Source organism: Pseudonaja textilis, chromosome Z (assembly GCF_049901715.1).
Source record: "Pseudonaja textilis isolate UNSWEBS1 chromosome Z, rPseTex1.2, whole genome shotgun sequence".
NCBI lineage: Eukaryota > Metazoa > Chordata > Lepidosauria > Squamata > Elapidae > Pseudonaja > Pseudonaja textilis.
Genome location: NC_142008.1, coordinates 111,375,252 through 111,388,897, shown reverse-complemented (window position 1 = coordinate 111,388,897; position 13,646 = coordinate 111,375,252). Strand labels below are relative to the sequence as shown.

The window sequence follows — 13,646 nt, the reverse complement described above, 5'->3', positions numbered from 1 at the left end:
ATATAGGCAGTGATTCATGAATGAGTTGCTTGCAGATAAAAGAATAGACGTTTTCAATGAAATAGGCTTTATTAAAACTCTTGCAAAAAGCACGTCGGAAAAATCCTTCTATTTTTGCTGTTTTTTTCTTTTTGTTATTTCAATTGTTTTAGCAAAATAAAGTCGATTTTATTTAAGTTATGTGTGTGCCTAGCCCTAACCTACATATAATCAGTATATGTCCATATAATTCCATATATTTCACATACAGTTTAGCTTAAGACTCATGTCCTGCAGGGACAGGAATTTGATGTTAAGTTCAAACACCATTTTTCATACCTGGGGTGACCAAGATGTTGATCTTCGATGCTTCACCCTCATCAATATTATAGGATACCAATACAGTGAATTGAAGAGGTAGATCTGACTCTTGATTGCTGCTTGTATAAGGGGGTGAAAGATAAGTACCTTGATCCACATGTTAAACACATGACCCAGTGGGGGGTCCATATTCAAACAACATATGTGTGGCCAGAATCTGAAAGCGACATTTAATACAGCACAATTTCTGTCTAAAATGGTCTGACTGAAATCAGCATGTGTGGGCCTGATTGGGGCAGATTGCAAGGGTGATACGGAAATATAATTTTGTTATTTTATTCTATTTTACATATTTATGTATTATTGTAGTTTATCCAATAAATATTGTATTTTACCCTACTCTCATTTTAAATTGTTTAGAATTTTATTGGTAATATGTGTTTGAACCTGTACGTTCAAAGTTGAAAGACTGGAATAAACCAGTTGTGGCAGTCCAATAGTTATCACCACACAGGTGCCATACCAAAATACCTTGGATAAAATTTAGATCATTCACAAAATTTCCATCTGTAAATTGCAAAATGCAACCCTGCTTGGATGAGAACATATATTATGCCAATGGGGAAAGAATTCAATGCATGTGAAGGCTAACACCAGCTAAAGAACTGACAGCCATGATTTCACATTGTTGTCTGTATAATAATAACACACCAAGACAAAACAATTAAATAAATCAGTTTTCAGTTTGTATTAGTTCCAGGTTTGATCATTCTTAGTTTTACAATGAAAATTTGATAGGAAATAAATTCATTAAACAGAAACCAGAGGATTTTGAAAAGAAAAACAATATTATAGCTCCTCCAACAAGTAAAATCATATTTATATGGAAAATCTCCAACTGTTACCATTTGGATGTTGTTTTTATTTATCAATATTGGACAGGTTGATATTTGGGGAAAATAAAATGTTAGCCCTGAGTTACAAAAGACAAGTGCTAAAAATAATCATTTTGCACATACTTATAAAGTGGAAACCTTGCTGAACTTGCTTCTGAGTAAACACAGAGTTTTTCAAATTTAAGGTGAGAATTCCAGTTTTCAGTGAAGTTGATACCTGAAATAATAATAATAAAAGGGAGAGGAAGGAAGGGGAACAGGGAAGGTAGATAAAATTCAAATTGAATATTAGAACATCATTACAGCAGCATCAGGCAGAGCAGGAGAAACTAGGCTGAATAGAAACGTCTGGAACACAGATGGAAGAACAAACCCAGAAATCAAGAACTGTAAGCAGGGACCTACACCCCAAAAGCACCTAAGAAGTTGTCATGATTTCCTATTGCTTCAATAAAACTGCACAGATCTGTGATGGCGAACCTATGGCACACATGCTGGAAGCGATATGCAGAGCCATCTCTCTGGGCACGCCAGCTGTCACCCATTGCTCTTCTGGGTTCCAGCATGCACATGCATGCCAGCCAGCTGGTCTTTGTGCACGCATAGGAGCACCATTATCTGCTATTTGACTTCCGGGGGAAGGGGAGTTGTGTTCCAAACAAGAATGGCTGAGGTTTTATTTATTTGATTTTTATCCTGCCTTTATTACTTTATAAATAACTCAGTGTCGTATTTAATACTCCTTCCTCCTCCCATTTTCCCATAACAACCCTGTGAGGTGGGTTGGGCTTAGAGAGAATAATTGGCCCACTCACCAAGTCAGTTTTCATGCCTAAAGCAGGATTAGAATTCAGTTTCCTGCCAATTGGCCCAAAGTCTCTCAGCTGGGTCTCATGCCTAAGGTGGGACTAGAACTCAATCTCCTGCTGATTGGCCTAAAGTCACCCAGCCAGCTTTCGTGCCTAAGGCAGAATTAAACTCAGTCGCCTATTTCTAGGCCTACGCCTTAACCACTAGAGCACACTGGCTCTTTGGTTCCCTTGACCTCCTTAGTAGAGGCAGCAAGTTTTGGAGACTTTCTTGATGCACTTTTTCAGCTCGCCTATATACTTTTATCTACCCTTAACCAAGCAAAGCCTCTACAGGCTTAGATTTAATGTTCCCTTTAATGGATAAAGAAATGTTTCTGGATTTCCGGCATGCTCCAGCCTTGGATAAGACTAGGAAAAACCAGTTTCACATCCAGGCCTAACCATGGAAATTTTGATCCAATAATTCTTTTGCTCCAGCCAATCTCATAGGGTGAGTTTTGTGAAGATAAAATAAAGGAAGATTCTCATGTAGGCTAACTGAGTTCCTAGAAGTAACGTGGCACATCAAAATCATAAATAACATTTTTAAAAATTGCTATAGCCAAAAGGAAGCACTGGATATTATGCTTTGAGTTTAAACATTAATCCTGTGGCTTGGAGTATCACTTCCTTCAGAAGCAACCAGCCAATTTATCAGTTTTCAAAAATACGGAGCCAAACCAGCTGTATTGTTAAGAGATATGAAATGGAAGTAGTCCCATAATTTGAGATCATTACTGTTTAATATAAAATTTATGTATCACCAGACGTTATGAAGAGGATTCACTGTTATGAAAAAAATAATTGGGGTAGAAAATCTGTATTAGTCTAAATTGAACAATGTAAGCCCTTGTTGTTACAATTATTCTATTTCATGCTTTCTCTACAAATAGATTGATTTACAGTTGCTCTATAGTTGTTGCTGTATTCTACAGCTCTTCCTGTGACAACAGGTATTATATGATCTAACTAAGACTGGTAAATTAAAGAAACCTTGACTGTTTAATCTAAAATGTTTTTGTAGACCATAAAATTCTATCATAAGTTTAACAAGAATCGAAAACTACGAGAATTAAGAAGATGGAAAAAGAAATATGAACACATGACTTGAAAAGCTAAAAACTAGCCATCCGATCCCATGAGCAAAACATTTTCTCAGCTACAGAAGGAAAAAAAAAACTACAAAACCAGCATAGTGGATATCTTTCCTGAGATTTCAGCCCATCTGTTTTAATTCCAGACTTATTTCTTCTTTAAAACAGTGTTTCTCAATCTTGGCAACTTGTGGGCTCAACTCCCAGAATTCTCCAGGCAGCAAAGTGACTGGAGAATTCTGGGATTTGAAGTCCATACATCTTCAAGTTGCCACGGGTAAGATAACACTGCTTTAAAAAATAAAAACCCAAGTTGACTTTGTAGCAGCCTGAAATCATATACAGATTATCAAGTCATCTTGGGCCGAAATCAATTTTCATCCAAGATCACTCATCCATTTTTGGAAAAAAAAATCATAACATTGGCAGTGCTTCCTATAATCAGAAAATATTAGTATTAATTGTTAAAGACCCACTATGTTCATCAATTTTTAATTACAAATTCTGACTGCTGTACACTTGGATCCAAGAGAGATACTTATCACATATCTGCACGGTCTGGAATAAGCCAACCATCATTTATTTATCATCTCTACAATATGAGACTAGCAATATAGAAAGACTGGAATATTCAGAACTTCATCAAGGAGATAAATTGTAAATGTTGCCTAGACCTACCCCTTTCAGCAAACATTCAAAATTCTTTGCTACGAAAAATTTTATTCCAGGGAGCAGAAATCTATGCTGCAGAAGATGTATTTATTTATTAAATTTATATGCTGCCCATCTGGCTAGAAGATGCCTGCATCTGGAGCATTCTGATTTACAGATACCATCTTTATTGGAGGAAGACTGTAAGTTGAAAGCTCCAAATTGCCATCAAATGTGCAATAAAACAAACCCAATCAATAGAGGATATAGAATCAGCCGTGGGAAATTCAAAAGCTCACCAATGACAGGAAAGCCACCATTTGGAGAGAAAGGAGAATTTCTACTTGATCAAATGTCTCTCTCTTCATAATTTTCAAGAAATCTGTTTGCAGTGGGGTAGGTTTTTCTAGGAAGCGCTAAAATATGCCAGAGAAAGAGATGGATTCTGAAAAAAAAAACCTCATTTTCTTTTTCTATCAATTTTTTTCACACCTATATACCAGAGTTTTCATGGATTTCAATTCCCAGAATTGAATTCTGGGAATTGAAATCCATACATCTTAAAGTTGCCAAGTTTGAAAAACACTGCTCTAAACTGTTCCACTCATCCATTACAGATGACAGAAATTTGAGTTCACATTATTCTTGAGGTTTTTTGCCTTGTTTTGGAGGTGGGTGGAAAGGAAGGGAGGGAGGGAGGGAGAAAGGAGAGGAGAGGAGAGGAGAGGAGAGGAGAGAAGGAAAGGAAAGGAAAGGAAAGGAAAGGAAAGGAAAGGAAAGGAAAGGAAAGGAAAGGAAAGGAAAGGAAAGGAAATTTGCTCTGTTTTGTGCATAGAGAAGCACTGTAAGGGTTTCTCATCTTGCACATCTGCCAAACAACACATTCTTTTTCAGTTCTGCTTCATCTCCACATCCCATTCATAGAGTAATGTCTGTGTCTTATCTCCATCAGAAGCAACCTTCCCCAATCTGGTGCTCTCTGGGGCTATGATACCCATAGTTCCTAGCTGGCAACTCTCCTCTGATTGGCTGACTTCAAAAAACCACAATTGCATCAAAGGGCCCCACAACTCAATAGGCCTATACGTCAGGAGGGAAAGCATCAACATGGTCAAAGCTACAAGTCATACTGACATGACCTGCAATTGCAGGGCATCAAGGTTTCTCCACCGTGTGATTCTGGAGATGGTGCAGCAAAAGTGAACTGTTTCTGGAAATCTTCCTGGGCTCAGAACGCACAAAATATCTGGCTTTATCTGGCCGTATGTGGTGCTGGGCCAACAGACCGCCAGAGCGGGGAGATTTACCCAAGTCAAGATTGAAATAGGACTCTGTGGTCTCCAAGGATTCAGCCAAAGTCTGCTTTCCATCAGCTCCATGGTCGTTGGGCCGCAGCAACATGCTCCTTTCAGAGATATGATTCCCTCTCTGCAAAAGGATGGCTGAGAACCCTGTGAAGTTCTCTCCAAGTTCTGGGCTCTCCCTGTCTTTGCTACAATTCTGTTTTGGGGATGGTGGATTATGGGCCCTTTTGTCTTTCTCTACCGTGTGGACCTTCTGGTGCTGGATCAGAACCCACCTTTCTGGGAAGCCCTGTCCACATTCAGGGCACTTCAGCAAACGTTCTTTCGTGTGGCCGATCTGATGATGAGACAAGCCGGCCGCAGTGGCAAAACTCTGCTCACACTCATGACACTTGTAAGGTTTGGTGCTCGACTGCTGGATGAGGGCGGTCATTACTGTGGATACTGGAGAGGACTTGCCTAGGTTGCTAGTCCTTTGAGAGATCCGAGCACGGATAGAGGCTTCTTTGAAAGAAGAAACATCTAAGGGACTCTTGGTTCTACAGCCATCTTGTGGATGCAAGCAGGACTCATCTTCTTGTAAGGAAAGAGATGAATGGCTCTGTGGCAGCCCACCAGAGGGTCCCATGGAGATTCTCTGAGGTTTGTTGTTGGAAGTGTTGTCATCCAGGTTGGTTCTTTGGTGGACAGAAAGACCTGAGGAGGAGCCACAGAATGGCTGACCTTCCAGTGGTTTTCCCTGACTGAAGCTACAGAGAGCACTTTCTTTGCAAGTCTCTTCTTCTGCGAAGACTTCTTGAAGCTCAGTAAGAGCTGTATCAGAAGGCTCTTCGGTCTGATTCTTCTGAGGCACAGCAATATCTAATTCAGGACTAGAAGCTTCTTTGGGTTGAAGACATTCATGCCCTTTATCCCCCAGCTGCCTCTCCTGGTGGAGCATAAAGGCTGAGGTGTCCACCACAAGGTGGCCACACTCCATACACTGATCCAGCTGCCCACACTTCTGTTCCCTCTGATGGCAAGTCAGGGCTAACAGATCTCCAAACTCCTGCTCACACTCAGAACACTGGTACAATTTATCTGGCCTAGAGTTGACCTCACCTTGCCCATGTTCAGAGCAGACAAGAGATCTCCTGGGACTCTGCTGATGTCTCCCTAAGATTGAGATATCCTTGCAGCTTTTTCCACATTCAAGACGGACCCAAGCTGCCTGTGTTTCCTCTGGCTCCATGAGGACTCTCTCCACAACCTTGGAATTGGTACATAGCAGGACCTTGGAGGGCTCTTGGACCAATGAACGTTTCATATTTTCCTTGCCCTTCCTGCCTCTCTCATGCTGCTGATCTCTCTTGCGGTCAATCGATTTCACCCTACACGCCCTACTAATTGGCAATGAATGGGTTTCTTCATGCTCAACCAGAGCCACACTGTCTCTGCACACCTGTCCGCAGGTGCCACATATCCAAAATTCATGATCCTCCTGATGGCAAGCCAAGGTTCCAGCATCATCAAAGCTCCTCCCACACTCCGTGCAGATGTAAGAAGTGTGGCTCTCTTCGTGCTGCACTAACGTTGCAGCATCTCGAAAGCTCTGGCCACAAATATTACAAAGATGAGCATGGTGGCTCTGATGCTGCTCCACTCCTCCAACGTCTTTGCAGTCCAGACGGCATGTAGCACACATTGCACTGCTGTCCTCCGAAAGTTCTTGCATGTGGGCGTCATCCTCAGGGCTGCTGCCATACAAGTCCTCTGCAGGGGAAACGTTGCTCTCTGGTTCTTTGGCCTTTCTTTTCTCTTTGCACTTCCCATTCTCTTCCTGCTGGTGGCACTGCAGTTCCTCCTCCAGGGCAAAGCGCTGCCCGCAGCCATGACAGACATGGGGCCGTTCCTCCATGTGGATGCGTTGGTGGGTGATAAGGTTGGAGCTCTGGGAGAAACGCCGACCACATTCCTCACAATGGTACGGCCGTTCACCTGTGTGTGTTCGGCGGTGCTGGGTGAGATGTGAGCTTCGGACAAAGGCTTTCCCGCAGTCCAAACACGCGTATGGCTTCTCACCTGTGTGGATGCGCTGGTGGCGGATGAGGGTGGAGCTCATGCCAAAGCACTTGCCACAATCTGCACAGCGATACGGTTTCTCGCCCCGGTGGATACGAGAGTGCAAAGTAAGATTAGAGGCTAAGGAGAAACTCTGACCGCATTCCCCACAAGCATAGGGACGACTTTCGCTGTGGCACCGCCGGTGACGCTCCAGTGCAGAGCTGAGTCCAAAAGTCTTGCCACAGTCTGTACAGCGATAGGGCTCCACCCCCATGTGGAGCCGCTGGTGCTTGACCAGGGTAGCACCATGGCCAAAGCGTTTGCCACATTCCTGGCACTGGTAGGGCTTCTCCCCTGAATGGGTCCGTTGGTGCTGGATGAGCTCTGAGCTCTGGATGAAGGTCTTACCACAGTCGTTGCAACGGAAGGGTTTCTCTCCAGCATGGATCTTACGATGTTTTACCAGGTTAGCACTCTGTGTAAATCCTTTCCCACACTCCTCACACTTGAAGGGGCGTTCGCCGGTGTGCGTGATCTGGTGTTGAATGAGATCGGAAGAGCGGTAGAAGCTTTTGGGGCACTCGGGACAGCGGTACGGCTTCTCGCCGGTGTGGCTGCGTTGATGCTTGATAAGGTTGGTGCTCTGCGAGAAGGCCTTGCCACACTCCCGGCAGACATACGGCTTCTCCCCAGTGTGGGTACGCTGATGCTGGGCCAGGTTGGAGCTCCAGGAAAAGGCTTTGCCACAATCCTGGCAGACGTATGGCTTTTCGCCGGTGTGTGTCCGCCGGTGCTGAACCAGGTGGGAGCTCTGAGTAAAGGACTTTCCACAGTCCGTGCAAGTATTGGGACGCTCGCCTGTGTGGATACGCCTGTGGCGCACTAGCTTGGACCATTGGCTGAATGCCTTCCCACATTCGCTGCAGGGGTGAGGGCGTTCTCCCTTCCCTCGGGACGCAGGGGCTACAGCGACTGCAGGTGCGTCGTCCTGTTCCATGTGGCTGCTGGGCTCAACACACAGGACAATCTCCCCTTCCTCCTTGTCCAGGGGCAATCCTATAATCCACCACCTGGGGAAATGTAAAGACAAGACCAGAGAAAAATCAGAAAAAGCTCAGTCTCAACAAATTTGTGCATCATCCAGAAGACAAAGCTGACGCTGTTCTCCCACTAACATGATATCAGGATGAGGGCTTTCTAGAGCAGAAGATTCTGCCTTGAGCAGTCAGCTTACCGGCTCAGCAGTATATGAAAAAAGCTGCAATGATAGCAGAACAATGACTGGAGCCATCGTGTCTTTCACAAAGGACATAGATTTTTAATTATGTCATGATAAAGCCAATACAGGAGATGCGTCCATTGCAAGATGACATCATGACACACATAATTTGCTCATGTAATCTAGATACCCAGTATTGGATATTGGTCCTTCTAGACCAGGGGTGTCAAACTCAAGGCCCACAGGGTGCTTAAATCTGGCCTGTGGGACCAGCCTGGAAATATCAAAGGACCAGCACGCAGTGCCTCTGCTGGCCAAAATGGGCCATGAGGGGCAGCATGTAGCCCTCCCACATGGCCCGTTTTCAGCCTCCCTAGCCTCCAGCAGCACTCTTCCAGGTGAAAACAGTCCACACAGAGGCCCCACGAGGCCCATTTTTGGCCAGCAGAGTGCTGCAGGAAGACTGGCTTGGACCAGATTATGTGGCCTCAAGTAAGTGCCTGATCTGGATAGAAAACAAGCAACATCCTATGCTACAGTTTAATGCCAAATTTTACATACTATAGGTCCATTTAATCTACCATCAACAATCAAAAATTGACAGCCATTTTTATTTACTATCCTGGAAATTTAACTCTGCTGTTAGATCTTGTATTATCATGTTATTTATGCTATTATATTTTTATTACTAGTTGAATAATAATAAAAAATACAATAGTATAAGCAGCTTTTCTGCCTGGAAAAGCAATTTACTATTAAACAATGGGGTATAAATTTAGAAATAAAAGTATACTGGAGTATGAAGAATAAGTAATGAACGTTTGCCATTAATATCTGGTAGAAGAGATAGGAAAATGGTTATAGTAAAAAACAATGGAAAGAAAGAATGGAAAGAAAAAAATGCATCTTGACCCTGTGACAAACGGCCACCATGGTCATGCCCACCCCCATCCACACACACACACACACACACACACACACACACACACACAGCCCCCCCAAGATCAAACACAATTCTGAGTTTGACACCTGTTCTAGACCACGAGTGGATCAGGAATTCTGGGAGTTGAAGTCCACAAGTCATAAAAAGTCCGTAAGCCATAAAACTGATAAAAGGGCCATAGTTCTAAACATATACAATGATTTTACTGAATCAGTGTTTTACAGCCTTGGCAACTTGAAAAGATGTGGACTTCAACTTCCAGAATTCCACAGGCAGTTGTGGGAGTTGAAGCCCACATTATCTTCTTGCTGCCCAATTTGAGAAACATTGGCCTGAACACTTACAAGGCAGGAGTGGACAAAGGTAGAGCAAGTTGATACCCAAACCGTTCCTTCAGCACCCATAAGATTCCCTGTCTTCTCTCCTGCATTTTTTAAAAGATTATTTTAATTTTTAGAAAATAAAATATGAAACTGGTATGCTGCCAGATGAATCACCAGGATTGACCCTCAGATTCATTTACAGAAATGCTCCATTATAGGACAGAAAATATCCAGGACTATTCCACCTTCGGGGAAATGGGAACCTTATGTCACTGTGATAACAAAGGTGGCCATTTTATGAACAGGTTAACAGTTGTCTTTTAGTAGCCACCCCTTAAAATTTCAAATGCGCTTTAACTCCCAAAAAGTTGTCTCTGTATTGTGTGATTGTGTTAAGACAACTTGGACTATTTTAAGGCTTGTGGACTTCAACTCCCAGAATTCCACAGCCAACATGGTTATCTGGGGAATTCTGAGTTGAAGTCCATAAGTTTTAAAGTTGCCAAGGCTGGACAGCCCTGTGTCAGAGTGACCACTAACTAGACATATGAAATCAAATTGTGTTTTGATTCACTGTTCTTGACGGACCAGGATTTCAAGGCCATATAAAATACTCAACTCAGTGCTCGTGTCTCATTCTGAATAGCTGAAGCTGCTCTCTCATCTCAGAATTAGCTCTTAGTACAGAGGTGGAATGCAAATATTTTTACTACTGGTTCTGTGGGCATGGCCACGTGGGAGTGGCTATGTGGCCATGTAACTGGGTGGTGTGGCTTTTTGGGGGAGGTGCAGCACCCCATGCTTTTTTTGCCTCCTGGGCCTCAGGGAAGCCTAGGGGGCTTTTGCTCCCGGAGGCCCAGGAAGGTAAAAAACAGAGCGCTGGGGGGCAAACCCCACACCCCCGCGCTCTGTGTTATGGCCTCCTGGGCCTCAGGGAAGCCTTCTGGGAGCAAAAACGCACACACCCCCGGAGGCTTCCCTGAGGCCCAGGAAGCCAAAAAACGGAGCATGGGGGCGGGGGGTGCAGCATACCCCCAATCCTGCGATCTGTTTTTTTGCCTCCTGGGTCTCAGGGAAGCCTGGGTAAAGCAGTAAGACAGTGAGTGGGATCCAGGCACAGCTGATTGTCGGAACAGCTGATCATCGTGAGGGGGAAAAAAATACCAGTTCAGTCAAACCGATATCTGTTTTTTTACTACAAGTTCGGCCGAACTGTAGCATTTTTTACTACCGGTTCACTCAAGCTGGTCTGAACCAGTAGAATCCCACCACTGGCTCTTACTCATCTTCTGGTGCAATCTCTTCCAGCTTCATTCTAAGATCTTCCATACTTCCTCTCTCCTGATCCCTCCCTCCCCCTCTCCATCACACACACACACACACACACACACACACACACACACACCACTGTCTCTTTCTTTCTCACCTGCATAGGGGATTCTCAAGGATTCTTCTGCTTCCAAACTTCAGTCAAGTCTACCTTGTTCCTTCCTTCTGGGATCCTGTGCAAGAAGCAATTTTTAGAGTAACCAGAAACATAGAAGCAAAGGGGTAAACTTGAAACTTAATAAGAAGATTGGCCAATATTCTTAACAGTTGGCCAGGGCTGCCCTTTCCCTGAGAGGAGATCAGCAAGAATATCCCAAAGGTGCTTTTTCAAGAAGCAACAGGACTTTCTGGTTTTTCTTTGAAGACGTTTCACTTCTCATCCAAGAAGCTTCTTCAGCTCTGACTGCATGGTAGGGAGTAGATGACTGAGATTCTCCATAGACATCAGCAAGAATAGAAAACTAAATTCCCCTATGGGTTTCCTTCCTACTATACAGCTGCAAGGAAATCTGGCTGGGTGCGGGGGGTGGGTGGGTGGGGGGGCTTGGTTTTACTATTTATTTAATGCATTTCCATAGTACTGTACTTCCCTTGAAAACTGTAATTTCAAAGCAGCTTCCAATATAAAATATGCTGTACCAAAACAATACAAAAACCTCTCAATTAAAAAGGCAAAACCATTCATCTAATATTCATCAAGGGGAATAAAGTATTCATAGAATCCCAGAAATTTTTTATTGGCCAAGTGTGATTGGGCACACAAAAATTTGTCTGGTGCATAAGCTCAATGTATATACAGATAATCCTCAACTTACTACCACAATTGAACTCAGAATTTCTTTTTGTTAAATGACACATTTGTTAAGTGAGTTTTGCCGCACATTTTACGACCTTCCTTGCCACGGTTGCTAAGTGAATCACTGCCTTTGATAAATTACTAACCCGGTTGTCAAGTGAATCTGGCTACCCCCATAGACTTTGCTTGTCAGAAGGTCACAAAAAAATGTTCAAATGACCCTGGGATACAGCAAAGATCATAAATATGAACCCGTTGTCAAGTATTTGAATGTTGATCCTGTGATTGTTGGGATGTTGCAAAAGTCGTAACTCTGAAAAACGGTCATGTCACTTTTTTCGGAGAGGATGAGAAAAGATGAGAAATGAGACAGTGATGAGGGAATTAAGTGTTCAACAGAGTGATGGCACAGGGGAAAACACTGTCTTTGTATCTTGTAATTTTGACACGCAATACCCTATAGCAGCCTCCTGTAAGGAGAAATTGAAGATTATATCCAGGATGCGAGGGGTCTGTACATATTTTCTCAGCCCTCTTTCTGGTCCATGCAAATCCTCAATGGGGGTCTTTCATCAAGGGTGTATTCCTTTTAGTTCTCCTGCAGAGGCTTCTTGGTGGAAGAAACCACACAGATGTCTATGGAGATTCTCAGTCATCCAGGTCATGGTTGTCCCAAAGGTGCTTTTGCAAGAGGCAATTGGACTTTCTAGTTTTTTTTTTCTTTGAAGACATTTTGCTTCTCATCCGAGAAGCTTCTTCAACTCCGAAGAATTCTTCAGAGCTGAGGAAGCTGAAGAAGCTTCTCCAATGAGAAGCAAAACGTCTTCAAACAAAAACCAGAAAGTTCAGTTGCCTCTTGAAAAAGCACCTTTGGGACACACAGAATTTACAGGGAGTTCAGAAATGTTGTCAATTGTCGACATCTGTATGGAGCATCTCTTGACATCATAAGAACAGAACCCTTCCAGACAGAAACTCACCAAAGGTGGGTCCAGACACGGAGGATGACAAGTAGGGAGCAAATTAGAAAAAGTGACACTATTCCAAAAAAAACCTGTCAAGTTTGGGAAGGTAAAGTGGGAGTAACAACATACCTCGCTCTTTGTGGGGCTGCAAAACTGGAAAAATCCTGCGACGTGCAGATGAAACTGCAATGGTTAGAAAGTAAGCAGTACATTTACAGTAGTTCTTGACTTACAACCATTTGTTTAGTGATCATTTGAAGTTACAATGGCACTGAAAAAAGTGAATTATTACCATTTTTTACACCCATGACCCTTGCAGAATTGGATATACAATAGAACTGGATAAATGGCAGAAATTGTGGGATAACTATGTCAACTGCATATAAAGAAAATTTGTATAAAATGTTTTACAGATGGCATTTTTCACCAACAAAATTGGTAAAGATGTTTAAATACCTTTGAAGACCTAAATGTTGGGTGTGTAACCAGAAACCTGGTTCGTATTGCCATATGTGGTGGACTTGCCCAAAGGCAAAAAAGTATTGGACGGAAATACATACTTCATTGGAAAAAAAATGATAAAGCAGCATATAGATTTGAAACCAGAAATATTTTTGTTGGGTATTCTACCAGAAAATATGACAAAAGGAATATGTATTTGATCTTACATTTACTAACTGCAGCCAGAATTGTATTTGCACAACAATAGAAAAGCAAAGAGGGTGCAATTAAAAAAATATAAGAATGTGCAGAAATGGACAGATTAACGCTTACAATTAAGGAAAAAGAAGGATCTGAATATTTCTTGACATGCAACCTACTTTACCAATAGTTAGATAATAAAAACAGAACTTAGAACCATGAGGATACAAAAAGGACTACTGTTATAAAGGAGATTTGTAAAGTAGATAAGTAAAATATTATTATTATTA

General features: G+C 42.7%; 1 protein-coding gene across 1 annotated transcript in view; it reads right to left on the bottom strand.

Annotated features, from left to right (window-relative positions):
• Positions 1-50: 50 nt before the first annotated feature.
• The window catches only part of LOC113449994 (uncharacterized), a 56,088-nt gene continuing 42,492 nt past the window's right edge, over positions 51-13,646 (bottom strand). Inside the window, exons 6-7 of the mRNA XM_026721135.2 lie at positions 12,844-12,897; positions 51-8,209 (exon numbers count right to left, since the gene is read on the bottom strand). Coding sequence (XP_026576920.1) covers positions 4,948-8,209; positions 12,844-12,897 — 3,316 coding nt within the window. The 3' untranslated portion in view covers positions 51-4,947. The remainder of the gene's footprint in view (positions 8,210-12,843; positions 12,898-13,646) is intronic.